At 38.0% G+C, this 22,065-nt stretch overlaps 2 protein-coding genes across 2 annotated transcripts; both read left to right on the forward strand.

Annotated features, from left to right (window-relative positions):
• Nucleotides 1–3,907: 3,907 nt before the first annotated feature.
• Nucleotides 3,908–7,833, forward strand: LOC135197559 (uncharacterized). Its single transcript, XM_064224615.1, has 5 exons — nucleotides 3,908–4,067; nucleotides 4,947–5,113; nucleotides 6,973–7,026; nucleotides 7,244–7,304; nucleotides 7,605–7,833. Exons 2-5 carry the CDS (start codon nucleotides 4,963–4,965, stop codon nucleotides 7,831–7,833), a joined length of 495 nt encoding a protein of 164 aa, XP_064080685.1. The 5' UTR covers nucleotides 3,908–4,067; nucleotides 4,947–4,962.
• Nucleotides 7,763–13,608, forward strand: LOC135200184 (ficolin-1-like). The gene is made up of 6 exons (XM_064228556.1): nucleotides 7,763–7,854; nucleotides 10,074–10,145; nucleotides 11,106–11,266; nucleotides 12,374–12,500; nucleotides 12,615–12,727; nucleotides 13,123–13,608. The coding sequence occupies exons 2-6, from the start codon at nucleotides 10,141–10,143 to the stop codon at nucleotides 13,347–13,349; spliced, it is 633 nt and encodes a 210-aa protein (XP_064084626.1). The 5' UTR covers nucleotides 7,763–7,854; nucleotides 10,074–10,140; the 3' UTR covers nucleotides 13,350–13,608.
• Nucleotides 13,609–22,065: the final 8,457 nt, after the last annotated feature.

Consider the following 22,065-nt stretch of genomic DNA (forward strand, 5'->3'; position numbering starts at 1 on the left):
GTCCTTTTTTGTTTTCACGGACCGATGGGTGTTTTAATGGCCAAACAATCTTTGTACTGTATGTTGTCACCTGTCAAAATTGCTGTGGATTCATGATAATATATATATATATATATAATATATATATATATATATATATATATATATATATATATATATTATATATAAGGTAATACCACAGGCAAATGATAGGCAGACATCTAAGCGCTTTCGTCGTTACTAAAGACACTGTCGAAAGTGCTTTGGATTTCTACCTATCATTTTCCTGTGGTATACGCTTATTTAATGAAGTCACGTGCGTCTACTGTGATTTTTTAAAGCACACACACACACACACAATATATATATATATATATATATATATATATATATATATATATATATATATATATATATATCAACGTAGCACAAAGGAACACGTACTTGAGAATATCCTTAAATCCACGGTACAGAGGTAAGTGAAATAGGGACTTGGAACAAGTACTTTCGTAGTATATATTCTATATTTTTCAAGTTCGTTAGCTTCTTTTGTGTTGATTGTGATCTTGAAAATGTGGAATATAGCACGAAAAGTGCTCGGTCCAAGTTCCTTGTTTCACTTACCTTTCTATACCATGGATTTAAGGATATATACATATATAGTTATATATGTGTGTATAATTACATTCTAGACCTCAAGATTTTCATATTGAAGTAAAACTCAGTTCACGATCCCAAAACGAACTCTTGGTACAAGAAAGAGTCCGTTTCATTTTCTCCCTTCCATTAAACGGGACAGAGGAACATACGAACGGAACAGAGTGGACAAAGACTATCAAAACCACACTATCAAACGAGGAGGAGGCGAACCTTCTTCCTCCGATTTTTTTTTCGCCATTTTTGCGTACTTCATTTGTTCCTTTCGATTTAGTGTCACGTGTACCTTTCTCCCTTCTCTCTGTTCCTTTGTTCTATCTCTAAAACTATTTCAAATACTTTACTGTCCTAAGAATTTACGCAATTAGAAGCCTCTCCCCCCCAACCCCCACCCAAATGCTCGGGAACCAGGCAGAAAGGACACTACGTATCTGTTGAGAGAGCATTGTCATAAATTGCAGCAATAAACAGTCATAAATTACATCAATTACAGCAATAACCAGTAAACTGGAAATTTGCAACGACGATAAACAGCCCTGGCTAAGTGAGAGGTTTTAAGCATCACTAATAATACCAGTAATATCGATGAAGGTTTATTAGAAAAAGTTCACGTAATTGGCCTCGGGTTATTAAAAATAAAATGAATTTAAACTAAAAAAAAATTGTCTATGAAGTGTGGTTGGTTTAATGACATTATATTTTAGTCAATGTTTAGACCTAGTTATCAGACAGTTTTTTTTAAGGATGCAGGCCTAGTTTATGTCTTAAAAAAAACTAGGCCTACATTAGAATTTAGATGCAGAATCTAGTCATTTGTCTTAAATAACTCTTTAAGGTGTCTTGTTAATGCTTATATTTTTTATGTTCCAATTAATAAAAAGAATTGTCCGATATCAATTTGGTATTGAAAAACGACAAGGAATTTTCACTGAAGGTTGGTTTGTTCCAAAAGTCAGAAACGACAGCATTTACAACCGCTACCATAACAAAATGTTACCCCCAAGTGCTCAGATTAGGTCTAAGGTCTACGGGCTGCTCTATGAGCAAGAGCCCGTGCTGGCATAAGGCCAGCTTACTCTCAAACAACAACAACATAGGTCTAACCAACAACAGTAATTTCTACAACAAAAACTATCACAATTTCTTCGTCTTCGCTATCACAGTGAGCACAAAATCGTAGCAAACCTTACGAAAATCAGCATTAACAACAAGTTTTTACAACAAAAATCATCACAGTGTCTTCACTTCCACAATCACAGTGGTCACAACCACTCAAAAAACCTCAAAACAAATCACCAACCACCACAACATCTTCACAGTAACGGCCTCACCAACTTCCACAACACCCCTTTACAACCTTGACAAATCAATAACACCCCAACAACCTCCCTAACAACCCCGGGAAGGAAAACAACCGCTCGTGAACGCGTAATGGCTTCATTAGCGCACGAAATGTTTATGGTTAGCTAAGATACACAGACCAGTCATCTAGAAGCAATTTATGTTAAGGGGTTCCGATACTTGGAACAAATGAGCGAAATACATTATATCTTTGACATATGGTTTCTTGGTATGACTCAATGGTACTCTTCTTCAATAACGAGAGAGAGAGGAGAGAGAGAGAGAGAGAGAGATTTTTGACACGAGTCAAGAAATGTGGCTTTACGGAATCATACATTATGGTACAACTGAGCAACGAACAGAGGTAATGGCAAATAAAGCTTATATATCTATATCATATTATTATCATTATTATTATGGGTAAACTCAGGCTTATTTTGATATTGCTGGTTGACGGACAGATACAAAAACACAACAAAATAAAGAAAGAATAAGGGGAATAACAATAAAGCCACAGAGATGAAAGTAGTATGAATTCCCTTACACTACGTGACGCTATGTTGGTCTAGGTCTCTAGGAGAAACTACTGTGAGAGAGAGAGAGAGAGAGAGAGAATTCGCAGGCTTTGAACTTGGCTCAAAAAGACAAAAGCCTCTGTCGTTGTCAGCTAAAAAAAAGGCGACAGAAAAGAGTCGACGACATAAATAAGCCCAGTAACGACAGCATCTTCGAGATCTGGGGAGAGAATAGACGTTGCGCGGGAGAACTATGAGCATTGCGTCTCAAAAGGAATCCGGAAGAAGAAGAAGCTGAGGAAGAAGAAGAAGAGGAGAGATAATGCCCTCTTTTTAATGGAAGAGGAGAACGTGTATGGAGGAACTAAGAGGGAGAACGATGTGTAGGCAAAAAAAAAGGAGGAATGAGATCAAGCGAAAAGGGGAGAGAGAGGAGGTAAATGAGGGAAAATAGTCCGATGCCTGTATTTCATTTTTTGTATAAGGTTTTTCCTTCGTGATGTATATTATAAATAGCTACTACATTTATACTTAGATCCTCTAGGAAGACAGTTGCTTAAACCTCTTTCTCGTTGCAGATGTGTTTTCTAAATGACTGTGTCTTAAGGAAGCTTGTTTTTGTTTTATCCTTCAGCCATATTTAGTATTCTCTCTCTTCATCATGAAATATTCTTGAATCTTGCCAACGTTGACTGATTGAAGCAAAAGCCTACGTGACAGCGCGCATTGATATATTTGGGATTTCCGTCATAATTATATTTCTAATCCTTTGATATCATTCACTTTTTTTTGGTGAGGAAATCCAGTGGCCAGCTATCTTATCAAAGGGTATGCGTCACCCTAGCTCCCATTTTCTCTGTCCTCTGCCTCTTTGTTACACACTCTCTCTCTCTAGTTGTCTGTATCCGTCTTCATCTGTCTCTGTTAGTTAGATTCCAAGCCTGCTTGTCTCTCTGTGTTGGAATCTCAGGCTCCCTCTCTTTCCCTCAGTTGGAATCCCAGAATGTTTCACTGTCTTTCTCGTTGTTGGAATCCCTGACTGTCTCTGTTTCTCTCTGTTGGAATCCTCGACTGTCTCTCTCTCTGTTGGAATCCCTTATTGTCTCTTTCTCTCTGTTGGAATCCCTGACTGTCTCTGTTTCTCTCGGTTGTAATTCCTGATTGTGTCTGTTTCTCTCTGTTGGAATCCCTGACTGTCTCTGTTTCTCTCGGTTGTAATTCCTGATTGTGTCTGTTTCTCTCTGTTGGAATCCCTGACTGTCTCTGTTTCTCTCGGTTGGAATCCCTGATTGTGTCTGTTTCTCTCTGTTATGAACCCAGCCTCTCTCTCCCTCTCTTGCTCTCTCTAAACCAAAGACAATCTCGCGACACACCATTTTCCAAAATGTTTTAGGTCATGTCACTCATGCACAAATACGTAACCCCGTGACACTCGCAGACTAGCATTAAAACCTAATTAGAAGGACAGTCGGTGCACAGGGAATCCCAGCATCCTTCAGTGAGGGCTCGAGGCTGGCTCGGTCTAGGACAGAGCACGGCCAGGACCTGGTGGCAGTCGGTCTAACATTGCCGGAGGTGAGGGTTAGTGTTTAGTCTGATGGTGCTGAGGCTCAAGTTTACGTGATTGTGTAGGAGACTGGTTTGGGCGAAGTTTCGTCACATATACACACGCGTGACTTTCATTTACTCTCGAATATTAAGCCAACAAGTATCAATGAATATCAACTTTATTTTGCGAATAACTTGCACTAAGCGCATTATAATTGATAAAGCCTCGATTATTGAGTCCCAAATATCTACCGAATTCACTTTATTTTGGGAAGAACTTACACCCATGGGGAATGATAGCTGATAAGTTCATCTGGCCCGCCCAGGATTCGATCATGGGGCTCTTGTTTAGTTACAGTGATGCAGTCTACTTAATCACTTTCAGTTATCTTTGGACAAAAAATGCGCTTATCAGTCATAATTTCCCTCGTGTGCAAGTTATTTTCATGGGAAAAGTGAATTCGATATTAAGAGATATTTGTGGCTAATTTGTATTTAGTTATACATAGTCATATGCTTGTCACTAAATGGCGCGTGACGATATATTCAGCTAAGGCCACATCTTTTATTTTTTATGTGGCCTTAGTTATGTGTATATATATATATATATATATATATATATATATATATATATATATATATATATATATATATATTAATAGGTTTTCTAGTATATTGTAAAGTAATGACGGCCTCTCCTGTAATTGTCTACTGTGAAATTGAACATTTTTAGGAAAATACTCATTTTAAATACTCCCTGTAGTGCTTTCTAACCCTGAAACTTGCAACAAACTTCAACAGTCTAGTGAAATTGGCAATGGGTCTCAACGGCGATCGAAAACAAGCAAAAATAATGATCAAAAGGGAATTGTGTAACGAATTTCACATTTCTAATTTCGTCCGAAGGTTCGACTGAACGAAGATGACCAAGATGGAGTGGTCTGCAGTCTTATTAGTCTTTCTGTCCACGATCATGTGCACGACGGCATTCGACAGCGACTGTCCAATAGGCGACGCCGAAATCTGCTCGACCGTTATGTCAAACCAGCTGAACATCACCGAAGTGAGAGGCGGTAAGATTTTAGACACTTAGGCCTTTGTCTCATTTTCTACGTAATTTATGTACTACAATTTTAACTTTCAGTTATCTGTGTGTGTCTTGATTTCTTCCTAATATTTCGTACACTTTTTTTTATTCATTTATACGTTTTCTTTCCCCATAATTGATTTTGCTTTATAGTTTTCAAAACCATTGTTCTGATATCTTCTTATGTATAAAAGTGAATGTTTGTATGTTAGTCTGTGATAGAAATTCAAACTGCCTGACCGATCAGGGACAAATTTGGCAAGTGGGTAGGTATCAAACCCGCACCCCTTTCCCCTCCCTTTGTAACCAATGTGGTACATACTCTCTACGGGTTGATCATACACATTTAGTGTACTAGAGACCATAGAAATATATTATTGAAAATGCTTATCAGTCGCCACAGTAATTCCTGGATTAAAGGGTCACACAGAACAGCAATATTTGGATAAAAGGGACAGATCATAGTAATACCTAGATAAAGGGGACAGTCACCACCGTAATACCTGGATAAAAGGGACAGAAAGCACAGTAATACCTGGTTGAAGGGGACAGTCATCACAGTAATACCTGGTTAAAGGGGACAGTCATCACAGTAATACCCGGATAATAGGGACAACCATTTCTATTGTCCTTCCCCCTACTCGTAAACTGTCATTCAGAGTTTTCCCAAGCAACGCCAGGTTGGTCAGCTATTATATATATATTATATAATATATATATATAATATATATATATATATATATATATAGTCGTGTGTATATATGTATGTATGTATATATATATATATATATATATATATATATATATATATATATATATTAGTTGTATTCCACATAGGAAAATGAAAAAAGGTATATCTCAGAAAATGGCCCAACAGTTCCGTCCTCCAATGGACCTCTTCTTGGAGCGTTTATTAAGGAAAGGCTCTTTCCTTAATAAACGCTCCAAGAAGAGGTCCATTGGAGGACGAAACTGTTGGGCATTTTTCTGAGATATACCTTTTTTCATTTTCCTATGTGGAATACAACTGAATTACTATATCTTCGTGCCTAAGAAGATTACCAGTACTATATATATATATATATATATATATATATATATATATATATATATATATATATATATATATATATATATAGTCGTGTATGTATATGTATGTATGTAATATATATATAATATATAATATATATATATAATATATATATATTATATACATCATACATATATACACACGACTAAACGAACCCAATTGCTCTCCGAATATCTGGCCTGACAAAATTCCCTTTTAACTGTTGATTAGTTGAGAGGAATCCAATTGGTGGGAGATAGACTGCCTCTTTCCCGGTCAAAATAAACGTCACATCTTTTCATCAGATCGTTTGGCAACGCAAACAAAAGATATCGTTAGATTTAAATTTTTTGTTTTGATTGTTACTCAGTTGTCATAAGGAGGTTTTTCTTGCGTTGTGGTTTTCGATGATTTTTTAATAGACTGAATAAATTTTCAATAAATCTGAATACATTTTCGGGACGTATGAGGTCATTCAGCGCTGAAACATAAAATTGACGATAAAAAGTTTTCGAAGGTGTAACCAAAGGAAAATCTCGTAGTTGCTGCTCTATTAATCAATTGCTAAAAGACGGTGGGAAGTAAGAAGGAAGAAGGAACATATGAAAACGGAAGAACAACCGAAGAAATGAATGGGGTTGCAGCTAGGGGCCGAAGGGACGCCATAAAGAACCTTTAAGTAATGCTTACAGTGCACCACAGAAAGAACTGCCACACGGGGGCATCCCATCCTCAGGCTAAACTAAACAATTACCCAGTTCCTTTCTCCTTTTCAGAAATGGATCAAGTTCTCGCAGACATCAAGGACGAGCTTCGGAAAAACAGAGAGGGTAGGTCTAGAATCCAGAATCACAAAGACTTAATAATATTCTTATAATATTAGCATAAAGTATGTATATATCTCCTATACATACACATACATACTGACAGCTCTACTTAGTCCTATGAATACATAATTTTGAATTTAAGCATCTGGTTCCAATAATCCTGAATTAGATATAAAACAGTCCTGTTAATCTTATATGTTTACCTTTATTTATTTACCAGACATGAAGGAGCTCATGGTCCACTTACAAAGGGACACAGCCCAGGAGGCTTTGAAAATCGAATGAAGGTGAGAAAAACTAGATGTGTTTAATCTCTCTCTCTCTCAATGTATCTGGTTTTCCCCAGACCCACAGGTTTCCCATCTTGGTACTTTAAGATCTAAATATCCACTGGTCATTACTTTCAAATCCTAGACTTATAGCAAAGTCACCAATTCTCACTAACGCCGAAGCCTAACCTATGGACGGACTCTCCCACTTCACTATAGAATTGGAGTACAAAATATAGGCATAAGACCAAGCGCTGAGACTAATGACGTCAGCGATGGTAATAACGTCTTCTTTTTTTCCCCTCGACGAACAGAGCTCGCCAAATGCCAGACACAGACCAGTGAGAATGTCGAAGTCAGATCGAAGCTCGAGACTAAGAAGAAGGAACTCATGAAGGAGACGCAGAAGAAGTTGGACGCCCGCAACCAGTTGCAGGAGGAAGTGGAGTCCCTGAAGCAGAGGAAGGAAGCGGCCGCCTCCCTAGAAGAAGATCCAGTGCCTGAAGGGTCAGATCAAGAGTCGAGAGGAGCTGATCGCTAATCTCTCCATTCTGGCTCACGCGTAAGTCTAAATGTTCGATTTTTCAGCGTTTTGGCTCCGGTTGTGGGTCTAGAATGCACGCGCGAATACATTTATCCGTAAAAGCGTACGGCATACATACTATGTTGGTCTAGGAATGGCATATATAATGTAGGACAAAGGTCAAGCGTATGGTGGTTCCAGGTATGGTTGCCAATTGTTACTAGTCATTCTGCGAGACTCAAATCAAATCAGATGGCTTGAACAAGGTGGATCCATGACTAAATTCCTCTTCTTTCAGATGAAACTAAACCTACAAGCTATGCGCGGGAACAGAATGCGCGTCTAGAAAAAAAACAAGAGCAAAATGCGCGGGAACTCAATGTGCATCTGTTAAAAAAAAAGCACGGGAACAGAATGCGCATATGTTAGAACACCCCCCCCCCCCGCCCAGTCCCCCCCCCCCACCCCCCCCCCCCCTACACAAATGCGCATCTGTTAGAAACAAAAAAAGAAAGCAATATACTCGAGAACAAAATGCACATTTGTTAGAAACCTTCCCTCCACCCCCCCTCCCCAAAGAGCAAAATGCGCATCTGTTAGAAAACAAAAGAAGCACAAGCACAAAATGAGCATCCGCTACAAACCGATAGCATTGCCACAACCTACCAAAGGAAGTGCAACTGTACGTCACCGAGATAAGAAAAGTTCGCCCTTGGTGATTTCCTGCGCAAAACAAATGCAGGAAAAGGATGCGGTTTATTCTCTAGGCGTCCGAATCCTCAGTCGCTTTTGTTTATTAGTATCTCTTAGAGTTAAAGAAGTATCTGAATTAGCTAAGTATCCCAACATTAGTTGGGAAAAACTCTCTATCGCGAGAGTATATATATAATGTTCTAAGAGGTCCACAATAATAAAAAAAAAAAAAAAAAAAAATGTTGCGAGTTCGTGTATGATTTAAGAAACACTTCACAAAGCTGTCGAACCCTTCCTTGGGCTCATCTTTAGTCCTGGGTTCACCTTCAGTCCAAATATCTGGACTGAAGATGAACCCAGGGAAGGGTTCGAAAGCTTTTTGTAAAGGGTTTTTAAATTATACACGAACTCGCAACATTTTTTTTATTATTGTGGACCTTTAAGAATATTCCAATATTATTATTATTATTAATATAGACCGACTTTAAATTCAAGCTTCCAAAGAATATTAAGGTGCTCATTAGGAGGCAAGGAAAGGTGAAAGGTAAAAGGAAATATAGAAAGAAGAAATCTCATTTATTAAAAGGACCAAAAAATTAGTAGATAAAAAGTAAAAAAAAAAAATGCAGAGAAAAGCCCTGCATATTCTCTTGCACTTTTGAGTTTACCAAGTTAGTTAAAGTAACCAAAGCGCTCTGAAATTGCAAGATATAATTGCACTGTTATATAGCTTCATTGTCTCAACCTCTTCATACGAATTCATTTCCTTTAAGAATAACATAGAATATAGAATTTAGCCAAAGATTTGTTTATATGGTGTTTTTACGTTGCATGGAACCAGTGGTTATTCAGCAACGAGACCAACGGCTTCTATCACCAGAAATATACATCTCTCACGCCTCAATGGAATGCCCGAGAATCGAACTCGCGCCCACCGAGGTGGTACGCCAACATCATACCGACCACGCCACTGAGGCGCTTTTAGGGCCAAAAGTGTCAAGAGCTGGGACGTATTCAGAACTGAGAAAGAAACTGATAGCAAGAAAGTTTGAAAAGCTGTAATTGAAGGAAACCTCTCAGTTGTACTACGGAATTCTTTTTACAGAGAAGATAGAAATCCAGATGGGAGAGAAAGAATATGAAGGGAGGTACAGTAAAAGAAATGAGAGAGGTTGCAGCTATGGTAGATTCACATCAAACGTGCATTTGATGTCTAGGCCAGTCCCTTACGACGCTCCTGATTGGCTGTTGATAAGCCAATGACAGGGCTGGAAACTCTCAGTCTCCCTCGAGAGTTCATATAGGGAGGATGTATGTTCCACCTCTCCTGAGGAATGCTTTTGGAAGACGTATCCCTCAGGAGAGATGGAATATACATCCTGCCCATGTGAATTCTTGAGAGGGACTGAGAGTTTCCAGCCCCGTGACTGGCTTATCAACAGCCAATCAGGAGCGTCGTCAGGGACTGGCCTAGACAGATGCATCGGTGATGTGAATCTACGATAAGGAACATTTCCTTTAAATTCAATAATTTTGTTCAACTTTCAATTTCATTTTCATTTCAGACCTCTGGATTGCGCAGACTTGCAACTGAAAGGACTGAAAAAGAGCGGAGTTTACACAATTCACCCCATGCAGTAAGACACTCCTTGTGTTCTTCAAGAGAGAGAGAGAGAGAGAGAGAGAGCAATGTCACCCCCAAATTGAACATTTATAACTAAGGAGAAAATGCTTATGATGACTAATACTTAAATAGTTTTTAATAATACAAGTTCACAATGCTTTAATGGCATTGTGAACCACAGATTGTAAAAACACTTGTAAAAGCATGTATGTAGAAGCATGTATGACATTTTCCGTATAGGTTCAAATGGACTATTTTACATGTAAATAAATATATATTGAAGCGTTATTATTAAACGATAAGTTGTAAAAAGTGTCAAAACTATTTGTAAAAAAAAAAGTAGAAAAAGAAAACGTTTCACCCACTAAAACATCTCATTCTCTCTAGCGTTAGTGATACAGAGAAAAGGTTATTCTGGGGATAACTTGCTCAAGATGTCCTGATTGTTTCAACATTCTTGAGAGTCCAAAAATATTTTTCTTTTGCTGTTTCCTAAAGACTTACTTTTTTTCCCCAAAAAACTAAATGCTTAGATTTCCAAGAGGACTGAACCAAATTCAGTGGAACTTCTATACTGTGTAGCATTACTATACTATATCTATAATTACAAGATGGAAAAATGATCGTTGAGTGTAACTTTTTTTGGGGGGCTATATTATTTTGGAAGTTTCAAAACTGTTCTTTTAACAGCAAAATTTATGACCTTAGAGGTCGAATTTCTTTATTTCCTCACTGGTATTTTTTTCAGTATTAGTTGTATTGTAAGTGGTAAAAATTTAAAATGAATCTCTTCAATCATAAGGTAGAAACAAGAATTTACTTTACGATGGGCCTATATTTAACTAGTTAAAATAACATTTTAATGAAAGGCATTTAACAAATTAAAATCAGATTCCAGCGAAGGAAAATCACCTTGCACTGAATAAAATATAGTGGCTCATTCAGTTAATAATATATTTAATATATTCACCAGGAACGAAACTAAGCTCCAAGTGGTATGTGATTTCGAAACAGACGGTGGAGGGTGGACCGTCTTCTTCAACAGGGCAATTCAGGTCAATCCTGTGAACTTTAACCTCCCTTGGAGCGATTACAAGAACGGTATTGGAAATGCCTCCGGGGAACACTGGATGGGTCAGTATCCTTTAACGTGGGTCAACATTCTTTAACTTGGGTCATTATCCTTTAACATGGGTCAACATTCTTTAACTTGGGTCAGTATCCTTTAACTTGGGTCATTATCCTTTAACATGGGTCAACATTCTTTAACTTGGGTCAGTATCCTTTAACAGGGGTCAGCATCTTTAAACTTGGGTTAGTATCCTTTAACATGGGTCAATATTCTTTAGCATGGGTCAGTATCCTTTAACAGGAGTTAGCATCTTTTAAACTTGGGTCAGTATCCTTTAACATGGGTCAATATTCTTTAACATGGAGCATATTCTTTAACATGGTTCAGTATCCTTAACATGGATCAATAATCTTTATCATAGGTCAGAATCCTTTAACACAGGCCAGTCTCCTGTAATATTGGTCAATATTCTTTAACACAGGTCAGAATCCTTTAACATGGTTCAATATTCTTTAACATGGGTCAGTATCCTTTAGCATGGATCATATTCTATAACATGGGTCAATATTCTTTAACATGGGTCACTATCCTTTAACATGGTTCAATATTCTTTAACATGGGTCATTATCCTTTAGCATGGTTCATATTCTATAACATAGGTCAATATTCTTTAAAATGGGTCACTATCCTTTAACATGCGTCAATATTCTTTAACATGGGTCAGTATCCTTTAACAGGGGTCAGCATCTTTAAACATAGGTCAGTATTCCTTAACATGGATCAGTATCCTTTAACACTGGTATTACAAATATCCTTCAATTAATTTAGAATTCGCTCCACCTTGGGAATAACTTACACTCCAAAGGGAGGCTGGGATTTGAACATAGGTACTTTTGGATTAGATATAAGGATAGGCTGTTGATTCATCCATTCAGCTATCAAAATGGATAAGTAAATGGATAAGTTGACAGCCTACTACCTCTGTATCAAATCCAGGAGCCATTAGTTAGAATCCTAGGTGGGGTAAAACATACAATTATACAGTATATAGTATATACATACGCACACACGCATATACATATATATGTGTGTGTGTGTCTGTGTGGATATTACTTCTATATTAACACAGCCTCTACTGGCACCTGTATCCTAAGTATTATCCTTTACAGGACTGGACTTCCTCCATCTGCTGACGTCCTATTATCCGACAACCCTGCGATTCGAAGCCTCAGACTTCAACAGAGTCGAGAAATTCGCAGAATATAACACCTTTCGAGTGGACAACGAGGAGAACAAGTAAGTTTTTTTCTTATCACCAATAGATGTTAACAATAACGTCAATATCCATAAAAATGTCCAGATGTTCAATAAGGTTCTCCAGTGTTACTTAATTTCATGACTTAATTTCAGTTACAAGCTCACCCTTAATGGCTACCAGAATGACAGCACTATGCTCGATAACCTGTTGATAAACAACGATTGCTACTTCACCACAAGTGACAGAGACAATGACAATTCCATTTGTAAGTATGGTCAAAGTAAGACAGCAGCTTCAATCTCTGTAGTACCATGTTGCCAAGTATTTCTATTGGAGGGCATCAACTGCGCTTTGAGATAATTTCTTTATGAACCCTAATTTTTGTGTTGTCTTCTGCAATTTCTAAAACTAGGGAGGCAAATGATTGTAGCCTGCAGCCCCGTTAACACGGTCGAACTTTGCCCGACAGACTTTGTTCAATGTAATGTCAGAAGTGAAGAAACTATGGATAAGGTTCTGACTTTTTTCGCTTCTGGTGTCACATCGAACAAAGTCTATCGGGCAAAGTTCGACCGTGTGGACGGGGCTTAATTCACCTGAAACCTGCTAGGCTACTGACCCCAGAACATTTACTATCTGTTATCCTCATTGTTTTTTCAGTGGGAAACTGTGCTACATACACTAACGTGGGCCATGGAGGATGGTGGTACTCAAATTGTGGTTACAGCCGTCTGACAGGGCCCCTATTCAACTCGGTGACTTGGTCTTCAGCTAGCGTGTATAATTGGGACAAACCCAGGACAACTGTGAGCTTGAAGACGATATCATTGAAGTTCAGACGCCATAACTACAAAGACTTCGCTAATGTTAGGGGATCGGGCATCTGAAAAGGATACTAGAACGGCGCTCTCAGCTGAGTGTGGGGTGGGTCTACGCCACTTCTAACTCTTTCTATATTTCCCTTTCTGATATAGGTACTATTTCCCCCATCTAAACTATCTCACACCTTCCTCTGCCTAACCTTAGCTTTAGTGAGATGCATATTAAGTAGGAACCTGTCCCTAAGAAGAATGTAGTGAGGTTAAGGTCACTCCTGACATCACACTAAAGAAGAAGATTTGAGTCAGTTCTGAAGTCAGAACCAAAGATAAAAGAGAAAAAATTTGACAGAGAATTTTGTTTTATTTTTTTATTTCAAGCATCCCCACTTTGATTGCTCCCCCTACTGGCGCCTACCAGAAACAACTAAAGCACTCATACAGTATCATCAAGAACTCCAGACAAAACCCATCTGGGTCTGTTACACAAGTCCTGATTGCAGGTCATGGTAGCTACAGATGTTGTTGCACAGTCTACAATCTGACAGTTATCACTGTATGCTATACCTGGCAAAACTCAAGAGCATCCCAATTAATCATACTTCCATCTATCTGCTAAGTGATGGTAAGGGATTATCATGCTGGTATATGTGCTGTTATATCAAGCGTCATTAAAACACTCTTGGCAGAGTATTATAAATTTATTATTAATGTTCAACCTCTGTATTAGACTGGCGGAATTAATTCAATACTATAAATAATAAATAGTCCTACAGTTAGCAACTTTATATGGAATTGTTACAACTAAATTTCCTGCTAAGTTATGAAGATATTTTCACATAAAACAAAGGTGAATCCATTTAATTCCTGACAAACGTTTATTCGTGAAATTAAGATTTATATTAATATCTTTTCCTAATCATTAATAGAATACATAATACTTTTGTGTAACCTTTTACTCTAAAACAAAATAGGCGAGTTGTATGATTTCATATTCTGTAACGTAAATTTGATACTTAATCATGCACATAATTGAACAATAGTTTGAGGAAGTGGACCAACGAAAAAAATTAACAGGAAAACATGAAATCCATGTTGGAAATTACTGCTTGTATTTGATAGAAAATTCAGGTAACTGAAAACTGTACCTACCACTGCATTCAAGGTATTGATAAGTTACTGTAATGGACCGAGAGACAATTAATCTGCACATTTAAGTCTGCAGGTTCTTATAGCATCTAGTAAGGCTCCTTCTTGTTTCTGAACTCACAAGTAGGGGACATACCAGTACAGTCACTGGTGACTCAGCAATTCATCCCAATTTAGCTATATTAATTTCCAAGCCAACATGTACATTAGCATTCGCTAGGTTTATAAAAAATTGGTTCTACTCTGCTTTTCCTTATTTACTGGTGCTTTTATATGTAAAGATTGAGGTAATGTAACAGATGCACATCTTCACACATTTTAACACCTACGCCAAAGCTGCATACGGGAATGCATCCTAACCTAACCTGAAAAGATAGTGGCTCAGGAGCCTTTCATAGAATCAACCTTAGGAATATGGTGTCAAAATGCTACTTACTACAACCAAACCTAACAATAACATTGAATGTAGTTGCCTAGGTAGCCAAAATGACTAGTAACAGGCAGCAATAGAAGTCTTTGACTATCTAGCCTATATTGTAAGGTAAACTAACCTAACCTGCAAGGCATTTGAACCCTGACTCCTGAGTCCTGACCCTCTTAACCTTGTACAAAACAGTGTGAAAATGCCACTCAGAGGGATAAAACCCAACATAAACCTAACCTGGTATGCGATCCACATAGTCGCAGACAGCTTGGCAATTATGCCTAAGGCTGTCTCCAGCTACCACCAAGCATTTATGCAGATGTAGGCTAAGCAGCTCGGATGGGAAATTTGTTTTACCTCCCATAACTACAAACAACAGGAAATACGTAACAAATAATTAAGATACAACGTCCTACACAAAAGTGGGGTGGGGGAGAGGAGGGTGATGGTCGGGGCACCTGGTTACTCATTAACATTGGTCACGTCGCCGGAACATGTTACTTACATAGTTTAATCTTGACCTGTCGTATGGTGCATGGGATAAGTAGCTGCTACTTAAATGCAATTAAGGCAGACGTAACATGAGAGAGATACTTGGCTAAGTAATCAGATTAAAAAGAAATATTAAATATGCGACGAACAAAAAATGGAGGGAGTCTTACATCATTGATAGAATAGGCCTATACACCACGATACTCTTTATTGATTACTACTAAATTTTAACAGCAACGTTAAAATAATAATAAAAAGTACTTACTCATTCACACTGTTCTTGCTGTACTACCGTTTCACACTAACTTCTTCAGAAAGTTGTAAAAGACGAAAACAGCAGCGGACGGAACAGCACTGTTGTCCTTGCACCGAGATAGGTATTTTCTATTTACCGCTTTTCTTCACTAAACTTAAGGCCGATTTCAACAACAGCGTCAACACAGTGGAGGAAAAAACAAAGGAATTACTTTCAAACTATTCTTGCTAGACAATTTCACACTTACAACTTCTGAGGAGATTGCTAAAAAAACTTAATACAGCGATAAATGTGGTACGAGCTCGTTTACATTCAGTCGATTGCTGAAGTCACCTGACTGAAGTTTGAACAAAATTTACACGTGTTTGTATCCACTGAAGAAAACAGTGGATAGTAGTGAACGATTGAAGCAGAAGCATCTATGTTTGACGATAATACGAGGGATTTCAGCTTGGTATAACCCCAAATATTAATCGCATAAAAAATCAACATCTGGGACAACCTATAACAATTTTCTTCGAAGTGACATTTGTAGACATAGGTCTAGGAAAGTCCACCATAGTCTTTGTAACATTTCAGTTGTGACTTACGTCAAATCTCTCTCTCTCTGTATCTTCGATCAGCTCACCTACCTTCGCCTTCTCTGTTCGTAAGCTCGCGCTCTCTCTCTCTTTATTTATCACTTTATCAGTCTGCCTGTCCATTTGCACGACCAGCAGCTCCCCTATCCCCTTTGTTCTCTTCTTCTTCTTCCCTGTTTACCTCTTCCCCTTGGCTATTGACCAGGCTTTGTTTTTTTTCTTCTCCCCCGTTATCCGTCATTCTCGCATTTCCATTCGCCCATCCACAATTCACCAGCTTTGTTTGTTACGCAAGCGTTGCTGCTGCTGCTTGCTGTTGCATTTTTGTGAGGCGCGTTTAGGTGATTATATATATATATATATATATATATATATATATATATATATATATATATATATATATATATATATATATGTCATACTATACGCTGTCTACATACTACTTGATTTCATCTAATCTCATTAACTTCCGTATACCACTCCACAGAGGTTCAGTGGACGAAACACTTGATATCGTCCGAGCTTTCATATGTGAAATTTTCACATTCATAGCCACAAACTACTGATTTCATGTGGAATCAGATCTCATACATTTACATTGACCAACATTCACATCTCTGGCTGCAAAATAGGTTGATCTGAGCATATTCCACGCGCTCTCATCAGGAAACTTTCTTTAAAGCAGCTATTTTTCATGGCAATGATTTGGACATTAATATATTTTACAGTTTCATGAGAAATGTTTCGGTAATTAATGCAATTCTAAAACAAAACCCGATGCCAGGTCATATGTAAGGTTCAAGAGCAAATATTCACTTGAAGTTTTATATTTGTCATGAAAAACAAAAACCAACTCGAAACAATCTGACATCCGTCATTCCACTACCGAACCATAACAAGACGAGGTAACGAGATTTACCGTATGAAGAAAGATCACATTCCCACAAAATTGAACCCGTTGGAGAGGGGGGGGGGGGGGGCGGTTAGTACCGTCAGTGTACTACTCCATACGTTGCTTGCAACCCTTTCACTCCTTTTATTGTAGTACCTCTTTTCACCCTTTTTTTCCATCTCACTTTGCAACTTCGGTTACACCTTTCAAGACTTTTTTTTCCTGTTAATTTCCGTTTCGGGACTGAATGACCTCATGGGTCCAAGCTCTTGGCCTAAAACCTATACGCTCTACTATCCCCACCAAAAATGACTTCACTTTCGTGGGGCGGAAGCGGACGAAATTCAGCGGGGTTAATCCCCGGAAGTGAGTTGAGAGCCTTCAGCCATTTCAGGCGTTTCAGACATCTGCGAAATCCCGAGCAGCACAAAGGCGACATTATATCTCATTGAAATGTTCCACATAATGAGATGCACCTCTGGGAATACCTGCGTGGCGTTATCGCAGCGAGGAGAATTTATTTGTGAAATCAGATAGGCCTTCTCTCTCTCTCTGTCTCTCTCTCTCTCTCTCTCTCTCTCTTCCTGGCTGGTTAGTCGGTGTTATGTGATATTCCCGAACGTCCTCTGCGTTGACAGCGTCAGCTTTTGTCAAAGGTGTTTGGATTAATTATTCACGGAGCTCTGTAACAAATGCTGTACGAAATAAAGATTAACAAATTACGTCCATACGTAGGTTCCCCAATGAAGGGACAGTCATGTCTTTCGTTTCTCCATACAAGAATTTCTCGTCAGATACAATATATAGCTATGTCATGGGAATTGAACTGAATATAGAATCATGGAGGCAAGCACTGATTGGGACCTTATGTGGTCATTCAAGGTTTGAAAGTGTAACAGGAGGAAAACCTCAAAGCAATTGCACTAGGAAACAAATGTCAAGAGAGGTTGGATAGCGAGGCAGAAGCAAGAAAATGTGAATGGAGGTACAGTAAAAGGAATGAAAGGGGTTGCAGCCATAGTAGATTCACATCAAACGTGCATTTGATGTCTAGGCCAGTCCCTTACGATGCTCCTGATTGGCTGTTGATAAGCCAGTCACATGGCTTTAAACTCTCAGTCTCTCGAGAGAGTTTCACATAGGCGGGTGTATATTCTGCCTCTCCTGAGGGGATACTTTTTGTAAGACGTATCCCTCAGGAGAGGTGGAACATTCATTCTGTCTATGTGAACTCTCTCGAGAGACTGAGAGTTTTCAGCCCTGTGACGGGCTTATCGACAGCCATCCGGAGCGTCGTGAGGGACTGTCCTAGACATCAGATGCACGTTTGATGTGAATCTACTATAGCGACCTAAGGTTACTATTGTTGTCATTGGTCAGTTAAGAAAACAAGTAGTTGCCAAATGTCACTATGTACGAAAACTCTTGAGTTTTTACTTGCAGAATTTACCGCTGATATTCTGTGATGAGGTGGAACTGCTTGCAATATGAATGACATTGTAAGTACAAAAACATCATGTATATTGATATAAAAGGGAAACGTAAGTTTATTTACAAGAGAGATGCCATTGCTTATTTCTCCAGAAGACGAAATTTCGCAGTATGGACAGATCACAAGAAATATTCGAGAAAATAAATATTCTAGTAATATTGTTCAATACGTCCTAGTTAATTTCCTACTATTGAAACATGAAACACCAACAGAACAACTAAAACAAAGGTCTAATTTATCCTTAAAAAGGGATTTTATTTACATTACTAATCTTATTTCATTGGAACTTCGCTGTATTTTTATAAACAGTATTGTTTGCAAATTTTCTAACGATATTGGTCAATAAGTCCTTATTAATTTCCTACTATTGAAACATGAAAAACCAACAGAACAACTAAAACAAAGGTCTAATTCATCCATAAAAAAAAAATTTCATTTACATCACCAATCTTATTTCTAATTAGTTTCTTCTTTGCAACTTTGCTGTATTCTTGTAAACAGTATTGGTTGCCATGGTAACAGGGTCAACCAATCAGAATTCGACGAATTTCAACGCAGTCTGTGCTTCCCATCTCAGCTTTATGAAAAGCAGTTCAGAGGACTAGGGCTCTTATGAATGACTCTTCTTTCAATCATGCACACAAATTACTCATAGCAAATGTAAATAACGTGTGTTGAAATAAATAACACAGCATCTGAAAATCAATATAAGCCGTTTACTGACTTTTTGGTAAGCATTTTCTTGATCTCAGCGTGAATCCAGCGCGCTGTTTTTCCTCGCCTGTATAGAATATGCACGAGGATGATCCAGATGCTGGAATCTGCTTTATGTAAATGCGAGAGATTTGCTGGATCTATGTAATTCACACACGTAGGACTCTGATTTGGTTCTAATTTTACTTTTATTTTTCAAAATCACTTTATTTTTTCCCCCTAATTTTTGAATTTTTTACTTGTCTTCTCGAAATAAATTAAAACTGTGTAAAGGTAATTTTATATATAGTTTTTCACCAATCTTCGAAAAAATAGGCTGTCTTAAAAATAGCCAATTGCAAGGGAATTCTATATATTGTTTTCTTTTTTTTTCTAATCTTTGAAAAATAAAAAAATAGGCCGTTCTAAAAATCTAGAAATAACCAACTGCAAAACATACGAAGGAGATCTCCTCTGAAGGTCATATTATCAATGAAACAGAGAACCCCGCCATGCTGGCAGTTTAGCCAGATCACAATGTTTACATTTAGAATACTTTTATATCATGTGTGAATATAAAGTTTGACTGTATATGCATTCTAAAACTGTAAAGGTGTTTTAACCCCTCTTATTGAGAATTAAATCTAATCTCTACTCATGCACAAATAAAACATTACTTTTATATCATGTCTGAGAGTAAAGTTTGGCTGTATATACATTGTACATCTGTAAAGGTGTTTTAACCCCTCTTATTGAGAATTAAATCTAATTGCTACTCATGCATATACTGCAACATCAGCTTCATACGACCAGGCTTTCAGAGATACTGAATTCGAGATTTTAATTCGAACCTCAGCCAGGAGCTTATGACGATCAAGGAGTCCTTTCTCGAGCAGCTGTGAATTTTATATTTATCGCTGCAATAAATAATCTTTCCGTTTTTTGTCATTAAGTCGGAATTTGTTCTAAGAATTCGAAGGTCTCCGAGTAAGTCAGTGAAAAGAACTTCGTTTATTCTTTTTTTTTTTTTTTTTCTTTTTTGAGTATTTTAGCTAGAGAGAGAGAGAGAGAGAGAGAGGAAGAGAGAGAGAGAGAGAAAGAGAGAGAGAGAGAGAGAGAACTTCGGTTCTTTCAATTTTTTTTCATTTGGAGTATTTTAGAGAGAGGAGAGAGAGAGAGAGAGAGAGAGAGAGAGAGAGAGAAGAGTTGGGGAATGATTAGGAAATATTCGTACGGCAAAATCCTCGTTAGTGTGTTCAGAATCAAAGATTCCTTTTTACCTGTCGTGCTTTGAGGAGAGAGAGAGAGAGAGAGAGAGAGAGAGAGAGGGTTTTCCCCTGAAAAATTAAGGGTTATTGAGGAACGCATATTGGGATTAATTCTCTGCTTTCCGGCACTGGTGGTGTTTTATATATACGTATATATATATATATATATAAATATATATATATATATAATGTATGTATGTATGTATATATATGCATATACATAATAAATATATAGTCTATATACATATATATATTACCGTTAGTTTCTTTATTACGTAAAACTACCGTAAAAACATTGCAATTTGCGATAGTTAAAGGAGGAGTGAAATTCCCGTAGGGTTTTCCTCTCAGGCACCTGATCATAAATTACTTCTAAATCATAAAATATAAAAGTGTGATTTGTCATTCTAAAAACGCTTGTGTGTGGTCTGGCGACAATGTTCCATTCTAAATAAGAATTTTCGTTTTATTCTACATAAGATATACATAGTTTAGCACATATACATTTTGTGTATGAGCGGTTCAGGATTTCATACAATGTATTCTACAAATGAATGGGAACGTGAAAAGCAGTTTATAATTATAATAGCCTCAGGTGCTCCTTTATAAATAATCTTAATTGTCAATGAACAGGTTATACGACCCGCTATTGAACCGGACTGAATACAGAATTTAGCACTGGGACTTATGAGGTCATTCAGCGCTGACAGGGAAATTGACGGTTAAAGGTTTGAAAGGTTTAACAGAAGCAAAACCTCAAAACAGTTGCACTATGAAGCAATTGTTGGGAGAGAGTGGAAAGTAAGATGGAAGAATGAGAATATGAAAGGAGGTACAGTAAAAGGAACGAAAGGGGTTGCAGCTACCTTAAGTAATACGCCTATTGTGCGAGGCATTAAGGGCAGTGACGGCACTACAGTAGATTCACATCACCCAATCATCTGATGTCTAGGCCAGTCCCTTACGACGCTCCTGATTGGCTGTTGAAAAGCCAATCACAGGACTGGAAACTCTCAGTCTCTCTCGAGAGAGTCCACATAGGCAGGATGTATGTTCCACCTCTCCTGAAGGATACGTCTTTCAACAGTATCCCTCAGGAGAGGTGGAACATATACATCCTGCTATGTGAACTCTCTAGAGAGACTGAGAGTTTCCAGCCTCGTGATTCTTCATTAACAGCTAATCAGGAGCTTCGTAAGGGACTGGTGGCCTAGACATCAGATGCACGGTTGATGTGAATCTACTATAGTCACTGACGGGGCGACCCACCATTTCTATAACAACGACAAAACAAAAAAATAAGAAATAATTCGTAGAATAGAAAACCTTGACCGCAGCAGGAAGTAAACATCAATTTTGAAGCCGAGAAACTTATTTCGGTGAAGGAGGAAAGGGAAAATAGCATTACGGCTGTAACTCCTGAAGGGCCCTTTAGTTTCTTCAGGTAACCTGTAATCAAGGCGATTGAGGTAACCATCGCGTGATTCTCTCTCTCTCTCTCTCTCTCTCTCGCTCAGGCTTCCAAGTGGCAATATATC

The sequence above is a fragment of the Macrobrachium nipponense genome, chromosome 23 (assembly GCF_015104395.2).
Source record: "Macrobrachium nipponense isolate FS-2020 chromosome 23, ASM1510439v2, whole genome shotgun sequence".
Classification (NCBI taxonomy): Eukaryota; Metazoa; Arthropoda; class Malacostraca; order Decapoda; family Palaemonidae; genus Macrobrachium; species Macrobrachium nipponense.

Excerpts from the sequence above, each read along its gene's own strand:
- LOC135197559 (XM_064224615.1), top strand. The coding sequence starts at position 4,963 with ATGACCAAGATGGAGTGGTCTGCAGTCTTATTAGTCTTTCTGTCCACG. Across the intron at positions 5,114-6,972 it reads CATCACCGAAGTGAGAGGCG|AAATGGATCAAGTTCTCGCA; the intron begins GTAAGATTTTAG and ends TCTCCTTTTCAG. Across the intron at positions 7,305-7,604 it reads CAGGAGGCTTTGAAAATCGA|AGAGCTCGCCAAATGCCAGA; the intron begins ATGAAGGTGAGA and ends CCCTCGACGAAC.
- LOC135200184 (XM_064228556.1), top strand. Across the intron at positions 11,267-12,373 it reads CTCCGGGGAACACTGGATGG|GACTGGACTTCCTCCATCTG; the intron begins GTCAGTATCCTT and ends TATCCTTTACAG. Across the intron at positions 12,728-13,122 it reads AGACAATGACAATTCCATTT|TGGGAAACTGTGCTACATAC; the intron begins GTAAGTATGGTC and ends TTGTTTTTTCAG.